General features: G+C 42.1%; 1 protein-coding gene across 1 annotated transcript; it reads right to left on the minus strand.

Moving 5' to 3' along the window:
- Nucleotides 1-7908: 7908 nt before the first annotated feature.
- Nucleotides 7909-16748, minus strand: LOC112072895 (enhancer of rudimentary homolog). The gene is made up of 4 exons (XM_024140276.2): nucleotides 16442-16748; nucleotides 9206-9293; nucleotides 8923-9043; nucleotides 7909-8414 (listed from the first exon to the last, which is right to left on the minus strand). The coding sequence occupies exons 1-4, from the start codon at nucleotides 16442-16444 to the stop codon at nucleotides 8312-8314; spliced, it is 315 nt and encodes a 104-aa protein (XP_023996044.1). The 5' UTR covers nucleotides 16445-16748; the 3' UTR covers nucleotides 7909-8311.
- Between the last annotated feature and the right edge of the window lie 1036 nt (nucleotides 16749-17784).

Below are 17784 nucleotides of genomic sequence, written 5' to 3' on the forward strand. Positions count from 1 at the left end.
GAACTATCCTCTGCAGCAGAGGTAACTCTGGGTCTTCCTTCCTGTGGTGGTCTTCGTGAGAGCCAGTTTCATCATAGCCTTAGGTTGCGACTGCACTTGAAGGATCTTTCAAAGTTCTTGAAATGTTCCGTATTGACTGATTTTCATGTCTTAAAGTAATGATGGACTGTCGTTTCTCTTTTCTTATTTGAGCTGTTCTTGCCATTAATATGGACTAGGGGTCAGGGCTATCTTCTGTATACCCCCCCCCACCTACCTTGTCACAACACAACTGATTATCTCAAATGCATTAAGAGGAAATAAATTCCTCTTAAAAATTCTGCACAAATTTTAACAAAGACCACACCTGTTAATTGAAATGCATTCCAGGTGAAGCTGGTTGAGAGAATGCCAAGAGTGTGCAAAGCTGTCATCAAGGCAAAGGGTGGCTATTTGAAGAATCTCAAATATAAAATGTATTTAGATTTGTTTAACACTTTTTGTTGGTTACTACATGATTCCATATGTGTTCTTTCATAGTTTTGATGTCTTCACTATTATTCTACAATGTAGAAAATAGTAAAAAAATATAAGAAAAACCCTGAGATGAGAAGGTGTGTCCAAACTTTTGAACTTGTACTGTATATCTCTGGTGTTGAAGGGCACCCCATACCCTTCCTCCTTCAGTGGTCTAACAGAGTGTGAGACATACTATATATCTGTGTGAAGGGCACCCCATACCCTTCCTCCTTCAGTGGTCTAACAGAGTGTGAGACATACTATATTTGTGGTGTGAAGGGCACCCCATACCCTTCCTCCTTCAGTGGTCTAACAGAGTGTGAGAACGTACTATATTTGTGGTGTGAAGGCACCCCCTACCCTTCCTCCTTCAGTGTCTAACAGAGTGTGAGACTACTATATTTGTGGTGTGAAGGGCACCCCATACCCTTCCTCCTTCAGTGGTTTTAACAGAGTGTGAGACATACTATATTTGTGGTGTGAAGGAGCACCCCATTACCTCTTCATCGGTCTCTTACATGTGAGTTCTAACAGAGGTAGAAGGACATATGATCTGGTGTGGAATGAGCTAGTAGTTGCGTGTCGAGCACAGACAACGAGCGTATATATACTGTGGAGACGTGCCGCCATACAGCAGGTGTCACGCTGAGTTCTCCTAGGGGCCTCATGGGAACCTCTGCCTTGGTTTGAGGATTCAGAAGCTCCAGAGGCTCCAGGGGATTAGGGGCTGGCAGCAAAGCGGTGTCCAGTTGAGGAGCAGGACAGTGGGGCAGGTCCTCGGTCTGACGGGGCATCACTGGATCTCGCAACGGAGCGGACTAAGGCAGTGCAGGTCCTAAGGGCACAACATGGCCACGCTGAGAGGTTATTTAAGGTTACTACTAAAGTCTTACAGCACCAGTCTTCTGCTTTAGACCATGTCTGTTACCCACAACAGTCCGGGCTTTTTCCTCTCCTGACTTCTCTCGTAATGAATCTGTATTTGGTTACTGTATTCTAAAAAATGACAACAACCAAATATATTATGTGTGTCACTTGGATTGTCATTTGCATCCAAAACATTTATTTTTTATTTTTTATTTAACCTTTAAATTAACTAGGCAAGTCAGTTAAGAACAAATTCTTTTACATTGACGAACCTACCCGGCCAAACCCGACGACTCAGTGCCAATGTGCGCCGCCCTATGGGACTTCCAATTACGGCCGGTTGTGATACAGCCTGGAATCGAACCAGGGTCTGTAGTGACGCATCTAGCACTGAGATGCAGTGCCGTAGACCGCTGATACTACTCGGTAGCCCCAACACATTGCTGTGTGTATGTGTGATACATTACAGCCAAGTGCAACAGATGTGTAAGGGTATAGCAGACATGAATGGGTGTCCATTAGGCCATATTAATGACATGTAGAAACAGTAACCACACAATAACAGATCATATCAATGACCTGTAGAAACAGTAACCACACAATAAACAGAACTATATCAATGACCTGTAGAAACAGTAACCACACAATAACAAACCATATCAATGACCTGTAGAAACAGTAACCACCACAATAACAGACTATATCAATGACATGTAGAAACAGTAACCACACAATAACAAACACATATCAATGACCTGTAGAAACAGTAACCACACAAATAACAGACTATATCAATGACCTGTAGAAACAGTAACCACACAATAACAAACCATATCAATGACCTGTAGAAACAGTAACCACACATTAACAGACCATATCAATGACCTGTAGAAACAGTAACCACACAATAACAGACTATTAAAAATGACCTGTAGAAACAGTAACCACACAATAACAGACTATATCAATGACCTGTAGAAACAGTAACCACACCAATAACAGACATATATCAATGACCTGTAGAAACAGTAACCACACAATAACAGACCATATCAATGACCTGTAGAAACAGTAACCACACAATAACAGACTATATCATGACCTGTAGAAACAGTAACCACACAATAACAGACTATATCAATGACCGTAGAAACAGTAACCACACAATAACAGACTATATCAATGACCTGTAGAAACAGTAACCACACAATAACAGGCCATATCAATGACATTTAACATCATCTTTTATGTTGTGGGAAATGGTTCATATGATTCTGCTTATATGGCATGCTCCATATGTTTATGGGCTTTAAAATGGAGGTGAGAAAAATAATATCCTATTTGAAAACAGATTATTCTGGGCGATTATAGTGGAGATGGCGACCCCCCCCCCCCCCTCTCCTTAAGCGAGCTGTCTTGAGAAACGAGTGCGAATTAACCCATAACACATTGTAACAACATTAGGCTACTCGTTCCATTTCCTACCCCTCTCGCTCAATTTCCAGGGGAGGTCCCTTAAAATAGACCGACCTCCTCCACCGATCTGTCATATTTTTTCTGTTTTGTTTACAACCACAACACACACACACCCGCCGCGGTAAACGTTACCGCAGCGAGCATTGAATTAAAAACGACCGACCTCGAAACCATCCCGCACAATTTAAATGTTGCTCTAAATATGTCTTAAATAATATACTGGTGTTTTGTCGTTATATTTTTGCATAGGCTATACACTGTACATTTGGGAGTGAGAGTTAGATCTCACATCTAAAATAATGTACAGATAGTTGCTAAGGATGGTGGGGTGCTGCTGGTGATGCTTATTTCTTTCGAGAGGTGAGAGAGAGAGGGGGGGGGGCCCAGCGGAAAACAACAAAGGATGCTGTGTAAATATAGCCACAGACTCCTTCGTCCACAGTCTCCTTCTGCCATTAGAGAAAATTCCCGCAATTCAACTTAGAAAAAAAAAACTCACCCTTTCTTCTTTTGTGGTTTTATTGTCCTGTCAGCAAGGCGGGCCTCTGCGCCATCGATTCTCTCTCAGTGGTCTTTTGAGATGCTAAGAGGAGGGGTGGGACTGGGGTGGGTGCGAAACAAGAGTGAGAGAGAGAGCCGACCAGAACACAAAAGGTAGAAAACAGTAGAAGGCAGCAATGTGGCCCAGCTGCCGCTACGTCCTTCAGTGGTGAAGAAGAGATGTGGCCCAGCTGCCGCTACGTCCTTCAGTGGTGAAGAAGAGATGGGAAGGCTGCATGTTCACTCTCTCGCTCTCTCGTGTCGCTCATGTCATCATGCGGACGTTCTACAAACGCTACTTTAAATATCCCCCAGCTCTCTTGGATAATTTTCTCTCATCGCGGAGGTATTTCATTATGCATGTATGAGGACTACGGAAGCCAATGGAAATACCTGTCCTCTAAACATCTGATTTGCCCAGTTAAATAAAGGTTAAATAAATAAAAAATCGAAATCTTATAGACCTATAATTCCGCTAGCGGTCTGATTTCTCATATATTCCGTCCAAACAGTAGCTACGGTCTAAAATCAGATCATGTTGCAGACATTTACAATGAATGATTCGTTTTAAAGGCATCAATGACTTTTGAAACATTTCCAAATACACTGCAGCGCAATTAAAGCATTACATCAAATAGCACTGACTGACAGACCTTCCCCCATAATAAACCAACACGCAGTCAAATAACCACTGACTGACAGACCTTCCCCATAAAAAAACCAAACAGCATCAAATAGCTCACGTGGACAGACCTTCCCCATAATAAACCAATCAGCATCAAATAGCCACTGACTGACAGACCTTCCCCATAATAAACAACAGCATCAAAAAGCCACTGACTGACAGACCTTCCCCCATAAAACCCAATCAGCATCAAATAGCCACTGACTGACAGACCTTTCCCCATAAAACCAATCAGCAATCAAATAGCCACTGACTGGCAGACCTTCCCCATAATAAACCATCAGCATCAAATACCACTGACTGACAGACCTTCCCCATAATAAACCAATCAGCATCAAATAGCCACTGACTGACAGACCTTCCCCCATAGATAAACCAATCAGCATCAAATAGCCACTGACTGCAAACCTTCCCCATAATAAACCAATCAGCATCAAATAGCCACGACTGACAGACCTTCCCCATAATAAACAATCAGCATCAAAATAGCCACTTGACTGACAGACCTTCCCCATACATAAACCAACAGCATCAATAGCCACTGACTGACAGACCTTCCCCCATAATAAACCAATCAGCATCAAATAGCCACGGACTGGACAGACCTTCCCCCATAATAAACAATCAGCATCAAATAGCCACTGACTGACAGACCTCCCCATAATAAACCTAATCAGCATCAAATAGCCACTGACTGACAGACCTTCCCCATAATAAACCAATCAGCATCAAATAGCCACTGACTGACAGACCTTCCCCATAATAACCAACACGCATCAAATAGCCACTGACTGCAGACCTTCCCCCATAATAAACCAATCAGCATCAAATAGCCACTGACTGACAGACCTTCCCCCATAATAACCTAGCAGCATCCAAGAGCCACTGACTGACAGACCTTCCCCATAATAACCTAATCAGCATCAAATAGCCACTGACTGACAACTTCCCCATAATAAACCAATCAGCCTCAAATAGCCACTGACTGACAGACCTTCCCCCATAATAACCAATCAGCATCAAATAGCCACTGAGTGACAGACCTTCCCCCATAATAAACATCAGAATCAAATAGCCACTGACTGACAGACCTTCCCCCATAATAAACCAATCAGCATCAAATAGCCACGACTGACAGACCTTCCCCATAATAACCAATCACAGCATCAAAAGCCACTGACTGACAGACTTCCCCACATAATAAACTATCAGCATCAAATAGCCACTGACTGACAGACCTTCCCCCATTTAATAAACCCAATCAGCATCAAATAGCCACTGACTGACAGACCTTCCCCATAATAAACCATCAGCATCAAAAGCCACTGACTGACAGACTTCCCCATAATAAACCTATCAGCATCAAATAGCCACTGACTGACAGACTTCCCCATAATAACCATCAGCATCAAATAGCCACTGACTGACAGACCTTCTCCCATAATAACCAACACGCATCAAATAGCCACTGACGACAGACCTTCCCCCCATAATAAACCAACACGCATCAAATAGCCACTGACTGACAGACCTTCCCCCATAATAAACCAATCAGCATCAAATAGCCACTGACTGACAAGACCTTCCCCCATAATAAACCATCAGACATCAAATAGCCACTGACTGGACAGACTTTCCCCCATAATAAACCATATCAGCATCAAATAGCCACTGACTGACAGACCTGCCCCCATAATAAACCTATCAGCATCAAATTAGCCACTGACTGACAGACCTTCCCCCATAATAAACCATCAGCATCAAATAGCCACTGACTGACAGACCTTCTCCCATAATAAACCAACAGCATCAAATAGCCACTGACTGACAACTTTCCCCATAATAAACCCATATCAGATCACAAATAGCCAACTGACTGACAGACCTTCCCCATAATAAACCTTATCAACGCAATCAAATAGCCACTGACTTGACAGACCTTGCCCCCATAATAAACCAAACGCATCAAATAGCCACTGACTGACAGACCTTCCCCCATAATAAACCAATCAGCATCAAATAGCCACTGACTGACAGACTTCCCCCATAATAAACCAATCAGCATCAAATAGCCACTGACTGACAGACCTTCCCCCATATAAAACCAAACGGCATATGACTAATAATGCACATTCATATTTCAGTAAAATCATTGAACTTCCCCCAATAAATATTATTCAAAGTGAGCATCAAACTTCCTCACATTGTTGTGAAAAATCATTAATTAAAAGAAAACAACCGCTCAGTTTACCATTCTGTCAATATCCACAGAGTTTCTTACAATATAAAAACTCACAAAAAAAAGAAACGTCTCTCACTGCAACTGCGTTTTTTTCAGCAAACTTAACATGGTGTAAATATTTGTATGAACATAACAAAATTCAACAACTGAGACATAACTGAACAAGTTCCACAGAATTGAACTAACAAAATGAATAATGTGTCCCTGAACAACGAGGGGGTCAAATCAAAAGTAACATCCAGTATCTTGTGTGGCCACCAGCTGCATAAGTACTGCCATGCATCTCCTCCTCTGGACTGCACCAGATTTGCCAGTTCTTGCTGTGGAACTGTTACCCCACACTTCTCACCAAGGCACATGCAAGTTGCCAGACATTTCTGGGAAATGGCCCTAGCCCTCACCCTCGAATCCAACAGGTCACCAACGTGCTCAATGTGATGAGATCCGGGCTCTTCGCTGGCCATGCAGAACACGGACATTCATTCTTGCAGGAATCACGACAGAATGAGCAGTATGGCTAGTGGCATTTGTCATACTGGAGGGTCATGTCAGGATGAGCCTGCAGGAAGCTGCTACCACATTGAGGGAGGAGGATGTCTTCCCTGTAACGCACAGCGTTGAGATTGCCTGCAATGACACAAGCTCAGTCCGATGATGCTGTGGACACACCGCCCCAGACCATGACAACCCTCCACCTCCAAATCGATCCCCTCCAGAGTACCGGCCTCGGTGTAACGCTCATTGCTTCGACGAATAAACGCAAATCCGACCATCTCCCCTGTGAGACAAAACCGAAACTCGTCAGTGAAGAGCACTTTTTTGCCAGTCCTGTCTGGGCCAGCGACGGTGGGTTTGTGCCCATAGGCGATGTTGTTGCCGGTGATGTCTGGTGAGGGACCTGCCTTACAACAGGCCTACAAGCCTCAGTCCAGCCTCTCCTCAGCCTATTGCAGCAGTTGCTGAGCACTGATGGAGGGATTGTGCTGTTCCTGTGGAAACTCGGCATTGTTCCATCCTGTGACCTGTCCTGCAGGTGTGATGTTCGGATGTACCGATCCTGTGCAGGTTTTGTACATGTGGTCTGCCACTGCTGAGGACGATCAGCTGTCTGTCTTGTGCTCCCTGTAGCGCGTCTCACAGTACAGACATAGCAATTTATTGCCCTGCCACACCTGCAGTCGTCATGCCTCCTTGCAGCATGCCTAAGGCACGTTCACGACAGATGAGCAGGACCCTGGGCCATCTTTCTTTTGGTTTTTCCAGAGTCCGCAGAAAGCCTCTTTAGTGTCCCTAATTGTTTCATAACTGTGACTTAATTCCTGCCGTCTTAAGCTGTTAGTTCTACGACCGTTCCACAGGTGCATGTTCACAGAATTGTTTATGTTCATTGAACAAGCATGGAAACAGTGTTTAAACCCTTACAATGAAATCTGTGAAGTTATTTGGATTTTTACAAATATATCTTTTGAAAAGACAGGGTCCTGAAAAAGGACGTTTCTTTTTTATTGCCGAGTTTAGTAGGAATTCAAAGCAGGCCACGTGGACAAGTCATCTCTATATGAGTGACAGAACACAAACAGTAACACAAAAAAACAGAGTATTTCTTGCTGTTTTTTAAATTTTATTTTAAGTAAAGACATCTTCATTAAGGGGGAAACTATTTTAAATACAAAAATTTCAAAATAAAATAAAAATCACACTTCACCCCACCTCCTAGAAAAGTTCTCACTGAGACAACTTATAAACTCAGCCCTTCTCCGTTCCTATCAAACGCCCCCCCCCCCCCCCTCCCTCCCTGACCTCTTCCTTCATAGATTGGTCACGTTCCAGGCAGACTACATTGCAGACGTTGCACTGCATCAACCCAATGTCATTGACTACTACGCAGTCGTCATCAGATTTGCTGTATTTCATGATGTGGTGACATGTTAAACACCAAACCAGATGTTTTTGCTATCTGGCGTCTGCAGTGCAGTCAGCCTGGAACTAAGGGCTGTAAAGTCTCATTTCCCAGCCTGTTGGGCCTGGCGCCGCAGCAGGACGTAAATCTTCTCCTTGATCCAGTCCTTGTTGTACGGCTGGTAGGTCTGCGTGTCCGCACGGTACCTAGGAGGAGACAGAGAGACGGAGTGTCCCCATCAAAATGTAGCCTTACGAGGCTATAGAAATCCTCAACCCTAGGATGTTTCTTAACAGAAGTGAGGTTGACACTTCACTTAATGCCTGTGTAACAGGGTTATATTGGTGATTCCCCTTGCCACTTTATTGTTAAGCCAATGGGTTTTTGGTTTTAGTTTTGTCTTGCCGTCACCTACTCAACATGGCAGCTTACCGCTGGTTGCAGATCTAATGCTGGTGTTATAGTGAACTATAAGACATTATAGGCATGCATAATACCCTTACAACAACTCTAACGCAAATTAAAACAACCAGGTTATTAATAAATTAATTTTCAAACCCCCCCAAAAAATAAAAAGGTATGGAATTTGATATCATTCAGACAGATTCATTCGGACAAAAGAACGACAACTAGGACACGGGAGACGATCAAGGTTGCCTAGACAGACAAGTTTCACACTTCCTGGAACATCACCGGAACATCACCAGAACTTACACCAAGCAGCTGAGGTCAGCCAGGTCATCGATGAAGTCAAACAGTTGACTGATGTCATAGGTGATGGATGGACTGTTTGGGTTCATTCTCTTTAGGTGTTCCTCGTACATCTTACACACACCTGGAAAAGAGACTTATAGATTAAGCTGGTTGACCATCTAACAGCATTTAAAAAATGTTCCATCACGTTGTTGTTTTTTCCCCCTCAGCGGGTCAGTACTGTCTCACAGACGATGTGGGTTCTATATCCTTCTCTGTCAGTTTAGGTGGCTGTCAAATTTACCTTCCATGCACTCGTTGACCGATTCATAATCGGCATACGTCCGTCCCTCTGGCCTCTTGGTGGGCTGGACCAACAGGATCGTGTGAGACTGCAACAACACATTATCCCATGTTATTGGTCACATGCTTCCTAAACAAAACAGGTGTAGACTAACATGGAAATGCTTCCTAAACAAAACAGGTGTAGACTAACTATCACCCATTTCAAATTGGGTTGTCGGGTGATTGYGGAKGCCAAGTCATCTGATGCAGCACTCCRTCACTCTCCTGCTTGGTCAAATAGCCCTTACACAGCCTGGAGGTGTGTTGGGTCATTGTCCTGTTGAAAAACAAATGGGATGGCGTATCGCTGCAGAATGCTGTGGTAGCCATGCTGGTTAACTGTGCCTTGAATTCTAAATAAATCAGTGTCACCAGCAATGCAGGCCGATACCATCACACCTCCTCCTCCATGCTTCACGGTGGGAACCACACATGCGGAGATCATCTGTTCACCTACTCTGCGTCTCACAAAGACACGGCGGTTGGAACCAAAAATATTACATTTGGACCCATCAGACCAAAGGACAGATTTCCACCGGTCTAATGTCCATTGCTCGTGTTTCTGGGCCAAAGCAAGTCTCTTCTTCTTATTGGTGTCCTTTAGTAGTGGTTTCCTTGCAGCAATTCGACAGTGAAGGCCTGATTCACGTAGTGTCCTCTGAACAGTTGATGTTGAGATGTGTCTGTTACTTGAACTCTGAAGCATTTATTTGGGCAGCAATTTCTGAGGCTGGTAACTAATGAACGTATCCTCTGCAGCAGAGGTAACTCTGGGTCTTCCTTTCCGGTGGCGGTCCTCATGAGAGCTAGTTTCATCTTAGCACTTGGTGGTTTTTTGCGACTGCACTTGAAGAAACGTTCAAAGTTGAACGCTCGGATCAACCCTACTCCTCAGCCAGAGTGTCCAGTGTGCGCCCTGAACGCTCTAGATTTACTAACGGACAATCTGACAACGCTCTGAATTTACAAAACTCCCAGAGCGCACTCTGGCACTCGAGAATGTCAACTCAAAAAAACACACCCGAAACCGTAAAATGTTTAGCTAACGTTAGTCATTTGTTATGCTAACATGCTAGCAAGAGGTTGCATAGCAACAGCATCAACTTCCAGGTAGACAGGCAAAGCGCTAGTACGCTCAACTGAAACAATACCTTTCGTTTACAGTATACTAAAATGAACTAATAGTATAAAGTATTGTAGAATATACTCATCAAGTATGTAGTATAAAGTATGTTAGTATGGGTATTCAAACACAGCTATGGACTGCCAACACTGTTCAGAGGTGCTAAGTACGGTCGACAGGCAAACGTTTGACAACCCCACCGGTGTGTCTGAGCTTTTAAAATGAATAAAACTCAAAATACTAGCTTAAGCATATTTTAGTAAGGTACAACATTGACAGATCTGACTTAAATCTTACATTTTAGCATACATTGTAGCTACTATAATTTCCAACTGTAACCATGTTTACACGCGTGGAAAGTCATAACGTAAAAAATAAAATAACAACTCATGGAAACAGGAAGTTTTGGTATAAAAAAAAAAATGCCAACAGATCATTTGATCGTTCGACATGGTGGGATCTTTTTGTCGTTCAAATTAATTATGCGATAAATGGCGGTGGAAACGATGCAGTTTAAATAAGTTATGATGAACTTCACAGGAGGGTGAAAGGTCACGGTGATCTTTTATGCTCCTTTTCATTAGACATCCAGGCCAGGCAAAAAGCACTCGCCGACTCCACTGTCCTCCGGTATTTATTTTTTTGCAAGCGTGTATACACATCACTCCCGACATACACTCTCTCTCGACAGCAGCCTACACCTAAACTGTATGTGTAGAAAAGACGAGGATTATTCAGGTGATCAACTACTGATAACTGCAGCTGTATTAGGTTACAGCCAATGGGCCCTGGTCCCTACAGCCTGGAATCGTACCAGGGTCTGTAGTGACACCTCTAGCACCGAGATGCAGTGCCTTAGACCGCTGCGCCACTCGGGAAAGCTAGTGAATTTAAAAATCAGTATACTCTATATGGAAACAAGAAGTAAAATTTATTGATGTTGTTAGAGATGAGTGACAAGAATAGAAACTAGATTAATTGTTGTAATGTGCCCTTGTGCGCGCCAGCCCGTTGGTAGCTCCCGCCGGCCTGTGAACCCAGAAGATCGATAGGAGAATAACTTTCATCTGTTCTAATTATACTGAGAAATAAAAAAAAACACAAAAAGCAACAATTTCTAAGATTTTACTGTGTTACAGTTTGTATAAAGGAAATCAGTCAACTGAAACACATTCATTACTCGGTGCTGTTGTTTGTGTCGAATTGCTTTGCTTTATCTTGGCCAGGTCGCAGTTGTAAATGAGAACTTGTTCTCAACTAGCCTACCTGGTTAAATAAAGGTGAAATAAATATAAAATAAATTCTTACGGCCCTAATCTATGGATTTCACATAACTGGCAATACAGATATGCATCCGTTGGTCACAGATACCTTTAAAAAGGTAGGGGCGTGGATCAGAAAACCAGTCAGTATCTGGTGTGACCACCATTTGCCTCTTGCAGAGCGACATCTCCTTCACATAGAGTTGATCAGGCTGTTGATTGTGGCCTGTGGAATGTTGTCCCACTCCTATTTAATGGCTGTGTGAAGTTGCTGGATATTGGAGGAAAACTGGAACACCTGCATACACGTCGATCCAGAGCATCCCAAACATGCTCAATTGGGTGACATGTCTGGTGAGTATGCAGGCCATGGAAGAACTGGGACATTTTCAGTTTACAGGAATTGTGTGCAGATCCTTGCCGCCATGGGGTATGTGCATTATCATTAGAGGTCGACCCATTATGATTTTTCAACGCCGATACCGATAATTGGAGGACAAAACAAAGCCGATACCGATAATCGGCTGATTTTTAAAATTTATTTGTAATAATGACATTACAACAATAACTGAATGAACACTTATTTTAACTTAATATAATACATCAATAAAATCAATTTAGCCCTCAAATAAAATAATAAACAGTTCAATTTGGTTTTAATAATGCAAAAACAAAGTGTTGGAGAAGAAGTAAAAGTGCATATGTGCCATGTAAGAAAGCTAAGTTCCTTGCTCAGAACATGAGAACATATGAAGCTGTGGTCCTTTTAACATGAGTCTTCAATTCGCGTAAGAAGTTTTAGGTTGTATGATATAGGACTATTTCTCTCTATACCATTTGTATTTCATTAACCTATGACTATTGGATGTTCTTATAGGCACTCAGATTTGCCAGTTAACAGTATAGCTTCCATCCTCGCCTCGTCTCCTACCTGGCTCGAAAGCCAGAAACACACGACAACAGCCACCCTGAAGCAGCGTTTTCCATGCGAGCAAGAGGAATAACTACTCCAAGACTCAGAGCGAGTGACGTTTGAAACCTATTAGCGCGCACCCGCTAACTAGCTAGCTATTTCACATCGGTTACACCAGCCTAATCTCGGGAGTTTGATTAGGCTTGAATGCATAAACAGCTCAATGCTTGAAGCACAGCGAAAAGCTGCTGGCAAAACGCACAAAAGTGCTGTTGAATGAATGCTTATGAGCCTGCTTGCTGCTACCACCGCTCAGTCAGACTGCTCATCAAATCATACTTAGTTATAACATAATAAACACACAGAAATACGAGCCGTAGGTCATTAATATGGTAGAATCCGGAAACTATCATCTCGAAAACAAGACGTTTATTCTTTCAGTGAAATACTGAACCGTTACGTATTTTATCTAACGGGTGGCATCCCTAAGTCTAAATATTCCTGTTACATTGCACAACCTTCAATGCTATGTCATAATTACGTAAAACTCTGGCAAATTAGGCAGCCCAAACTGTTGCATATACCCTSACTCTGCGTGCAATGAACGCAAGAGAAGTGACACAATTTCACCTGGTTAATATTGCCTGCTAACATGAATTTCCTTTAGATAAATATGCAGGTTTAAAAATACATACTTGTGTATTGATTTTAAGAAAGGCATTGATGTTTATGGTTAGGTACCTTTTTCGCGAATGCGCACTGCATCGATTATATGCAACGCAGGACACGCTCGATAAACTAGTAAGATCATCAACCATGTGTAGTTAACTAGTGATTATGATTGATTGTTTTTTATAATATAAGTTTAATGCTAGCTAGCAACTTACCTTGGCTTCTTACTGCATTCGCGTAACAGGCAGGCTCCTCGTGGAGTGCAATGAGAGGCAGGTGGTTAGAGCGTTGGACTAGTTAACCGTAAGGTTGCAAGATTGAATCCCCGAGCTGACAAGGTAAAAATCTGTCGTTCTGCCCCTGAACAAGGCAGTTAACCCACCGTTCCTAGGCCGTCATTGAAAATAAGAATGTGTTCTCAACTGACTTGCCTAGTTAAATAAAGGTGTAAAAAAAAAAAGTTACAAAAATGATAAAAATCGGCCAAATCGGTGTTCAAATACACGGATTTCGGATTGTTATGAAAACGTGAAATCGGCCCTAATTAAATCGGCCATTCCGATTAATCGGTCGACCTCTAGTCTGTGTTATTACAGCAAGTCAAATAAAGATTTGTGCAAACTGGGAGTGTTACTTTCCTCCCCAAATGGTTTCCTAAGKCAGAGAGGTATTTTCCCCGTTATTCCATATCAAGGCTAGATGAGGCTGAAYRGCAACAACACAATGYAACTAATATCATCTCAYTGGTACAAGAATGTTCAGTCTGTTGACTAATCCATCAATGAAAAGATGGATTCACAGTTATATTAAACGTACAAAAAATGTACTTTATCAAATAGTCATTGACAGTTAAATTTAAAAAAATGAACTTAGTTCCAAGCCACTCCCCTTTGTTTGCTTACTAATGCGATGTTCTAGAGGGCGGAAGTGGAATGGAGAAATGGTTTCCTATAGGCTGGGTGGGAATGGGATGGAGAAATGTTTCCTATAGGCTGGGTGGGAATGGGATGGGAGAAATGGTTTCCTATAGGCTGGGTGGAATGGGATGGAGAATGGTTTCCTATAGGCTGGTGGAATGGGGATGGAGAAATGGTTCTATAGGCTGGGTGGGAATGGGATGGAGAAATGGTTTCCTATAGGCTGGTGGGAATGGGATGGAGAAATGGTTCCTATAGGCTGTGGTGGGAATGGGATGGAGAAATGGTTTTATAGGCTGGGTGGGAATGGGATGGAGAAATGGTTTCCTATAGGCTGGGTGGGAATGGGATGGAGAAATGGTTTCCTATAGGCTGGGTGGGGCTCAACAGGCAGAATGCATTCCAAAGGGCACCCTATTGCCTACAACTTTTCACCACAGCCTTAAGGGCCTTGGTCAGCATTAGTGCACTATGTATAGGGAATAAGGTGCCCTTTGGAACACAGCCCGTCTGTTGATGAAGCCACCTGAAATCAATGGCTGCATACCAATTGTCCATCCCTCTCCTCATGGATATCCAAGCATTGGATTGAGCTACTTTTAAGCCATTGTTAAATCCCTGAGATGAGAAGAAATGTGGCGTAGCGGTCTAAGGCACTGCATCTCAGTGCTAGAGGCATCACTACAGACACCCTGGTTCAAATCCAGGCTGTATCACAACCGGCCGTGATTGGGAGTCCCATAGGGCGACGCACAATTGGCCCGGCGTCGTCCGGGTTTGGCCGGTGTAGGCCGTCATTGTAAATAAGAATCTGTTCTTAACTGACTTGCCTAGTTAAATACATTTWTKTTTTTTTATGTTTACGTCCATACTTTGGGAGAGCGACAATAGATACGCAGCCAATGTTAATGGTCACACACCTTTCAGTCGTTAGTTTAAAAAACAAAATATAAAAAGATTTTCTATAAAAAGGGCAAATAATAAAGTTGTTGCTGTAGTAGGTAAGACAATGGAGAGTATAGGTTCATTATGGACTTTGAGAAATGGTGGTAAACAGCACCACACTCAGGCAGAAAACAGAATGTTCTATTCTCAGCCAGGCTCATCTTTTCAAAGAATACACCATTTATTTATCTCTCCATTTATAATTTTGAATGTTTTCCAGATTAACCAGATCCCTTTACAGAAAAATATTGCAGCCAGAGTGCAGTATAACTGCAAATACTGCATCCAAAATACGTTTTTTTTTACTGCATTCATTTTGTAGTATAGCTGCAGTTACAGTGCAGTATAATTGGAGTTCAACTGCAGTTATTCTGTAATTACTGTGTCCAAAATACCAGTCAATACCTGCACTTTCAAAACTGCTCTCTTGTTTTGTAAGGGTCCCAATAATTTAGGTAGTAAACGACACCCCCCCTCTGGTATATTTCATTGTGAACTGTCTGGAAGACTCGTTGTTTCTCCTGTTTAGGTCTACTACTCACAGATACTTGCCTTAAGTCAAAGACTAAATTAACTGCAATACACTGGTCTCAAATATATTAGCATAACTTGAATACACAGAACCACGGCGGACCCATTGTAAAATGAGAGGCTTTCACAATATTAAAACGTGTCCCAGTGGAACATGGTTAGCTCTGTCCACTTGGGCGTAGCTTACGGAGCATTTTTTAAGTGAGCGTTGGTATCGTCATATTTCAACCGATCAAGTTCTCACCACAACGGCTGCATACATTTCCTTCGGACGGTTAAATGACACGACTCAACATCGCCATCTGYCGGCCTTTGGACTAACACTAACTTTGAGTAACGAGTACAACTGTATTTTACTTTGAAGATCAATAAAATGCTTTAATTTCAGTAAATTAATATTTCTAGACGACCTCAGTTAAAGTTATGAGCTGGATCATCCTGCAACACAGGACCAAAAGCCAGGTATCTGTTTCGCTACCATCCCCCATTGATACAATTATTGTTGTCACTAACTAAACGTTAGTACTGGAACTAGCGTAACTCGGAACTTAACACAGACATGTCAATGAACACGCAGACTACAACAAGATTAATGAAGATTAATACAACGCCATATAATATGTCAGACTGGTTTATGACCAAGACGTTTAAAAACAACTCACTAAACTAACATTCGCAAGCTAGCTAACGCGTTAGCTAGCATCCGTTGATTGACATGCACGCAACATTTCAAAAAGGCTAGCTAGCAATCCACTCTTCTTTTTTTTTTTACTCTGGAAAACCACTTGAACACAAATTTAGACATGCTATTTTAAAACAAACAAAAACTAACCATGTTTTTGATAATTCCTTCACCGCGGTCTTGGCGTAAGTAAGGTATCTTGTTCTCCTCGATATCAGCGTCTCGTCACTAGTTACCACAGCCACAAAGTTATAAACCCCGCCTATTTCAAAAATGTATGTTCTTAAAATGGTATTTAAAACCTAACCTTAACCACACGGCTAACCTTATGTCTAACTCTAGCCTTAAATTAAGACCAAAAATCTAATTATTTTTGTTTTTATACATTTTTAAGATATAGCCAATTTTGACTTTGTGGCTGTGCTATCTAGGAAACCGTCTCGGCCAAAAAAGTACTTCCGGGTCACGGAATTTCGGGCATTTCAAAATAAAACTCGCCCACGTAATAGTAAAAAAAAAAGTGTATTTAACCTGCATTTATTCATGATATACCGTATGAAAAATAATTGTCTAAACATTAACAATAATTCATATTTAAGTGACATTTGTATAAAAATGTGTATTTTAAACATGTTCCAAGGGCAAATCAATGCTCCCCTTGCAACCCTTACAAAAAAAAGATTGCAGTTTTCAAACTGCAGTAAAAGCAGTGGTGTAAAGTACTTAAGTAAAAATACTTTAAATTACTACTTAAGTGTTTTTTTTGGGGTATCTGTACTTTACTATTTATATTTTTGACAACCTTTACTTTTACTCCACTACATTCCTAAAGAAAATGATGTACTTTTTACTCCATACATTTTCCCTGACACCCAAAAGTACTGGTTACATTTTGAATGCTTAACAGGACAGGAAACAGTTGAACTGCAGTTATACTGCACTCTGACTGCAATATTTTTTCGTAAGGGAATACACTGTATATGAAATACATATTGGCTTATAAAGAGAAAACTATTATAGGTGCAGAAGTGAAAGTGGGGTTGAGATTAATCACTAGGGTCTGTAGAATCCATATAGGATGTTATTTCCGCTCTGTACCGCAGACACCGCTCTGTACCGCAGACACCGCTCTGTACCGCAGACACCGCTCTGTACCGCAGACACCGCTCTGTACCGCAGACACGGAAGATGAAATCTCTCATTTACATAACTATTCAAACCAGTCAATACATGTAGAGACTCACACCTTTTGGCAACGATTACAGCTGTGAGTGTTTCTGGGTAAGTCTTTAAGAGCTGTGAGTGTTTCTGGGTAAATCTAAGAGATGTGAGTGTTTCTGGGTAACTCTCTAAGAGCGATTACAGCTGTGAGTGTTTCTGGGTAACTCTCTAAGAGCGATTACAGCTGTGAGTGTTTCTGGGTAACTCTCTAAGAGCGATTACAGCTGTGAGTGTTTCTGGGATAAACCTCTAAGAGCTGTGAGTGTTTTCAT

This window comes from Salvelinus sp. IW2-2015, unplaced genomic scaffold (assembly GCF_002910315.2).
Source record: "Salvelinus sp. IW2-2015 unplaced genomic scaffold, ASM291031v2 Un_scaffold2074, whole genome shotgun sequence".
Taxonomy (NCBI): Eukaryota; Metazoa; Chordata; class Actinopteri; order Salmoniformes; family Salmonidae; genus Salvelinus; species Salvelinus sp. IW2-2015.

What these genes read in the sequence shown, in the direction of transcription:
- LOC112072895 (XM_024140276.2), bottom strand. An exon ending in GGTCAACGAGTGCATGGAAG is followed by an intron (nt 9,044 to 9,205) that starts GTAAATTTGACA and finishes TCTCTTTTCCAG; the next exon opens with GTGTGTGTAAGATGTACGAG. An exon ending in GCTGACCTCAGCTGCTTGGT is followed by an intron (nt 8,415 to 8,922) that starts GTAAGTTCTGGT and finishes GTCTCCTCCTAG; the next exon opens with GTACCGTGCGGACACGCAGA.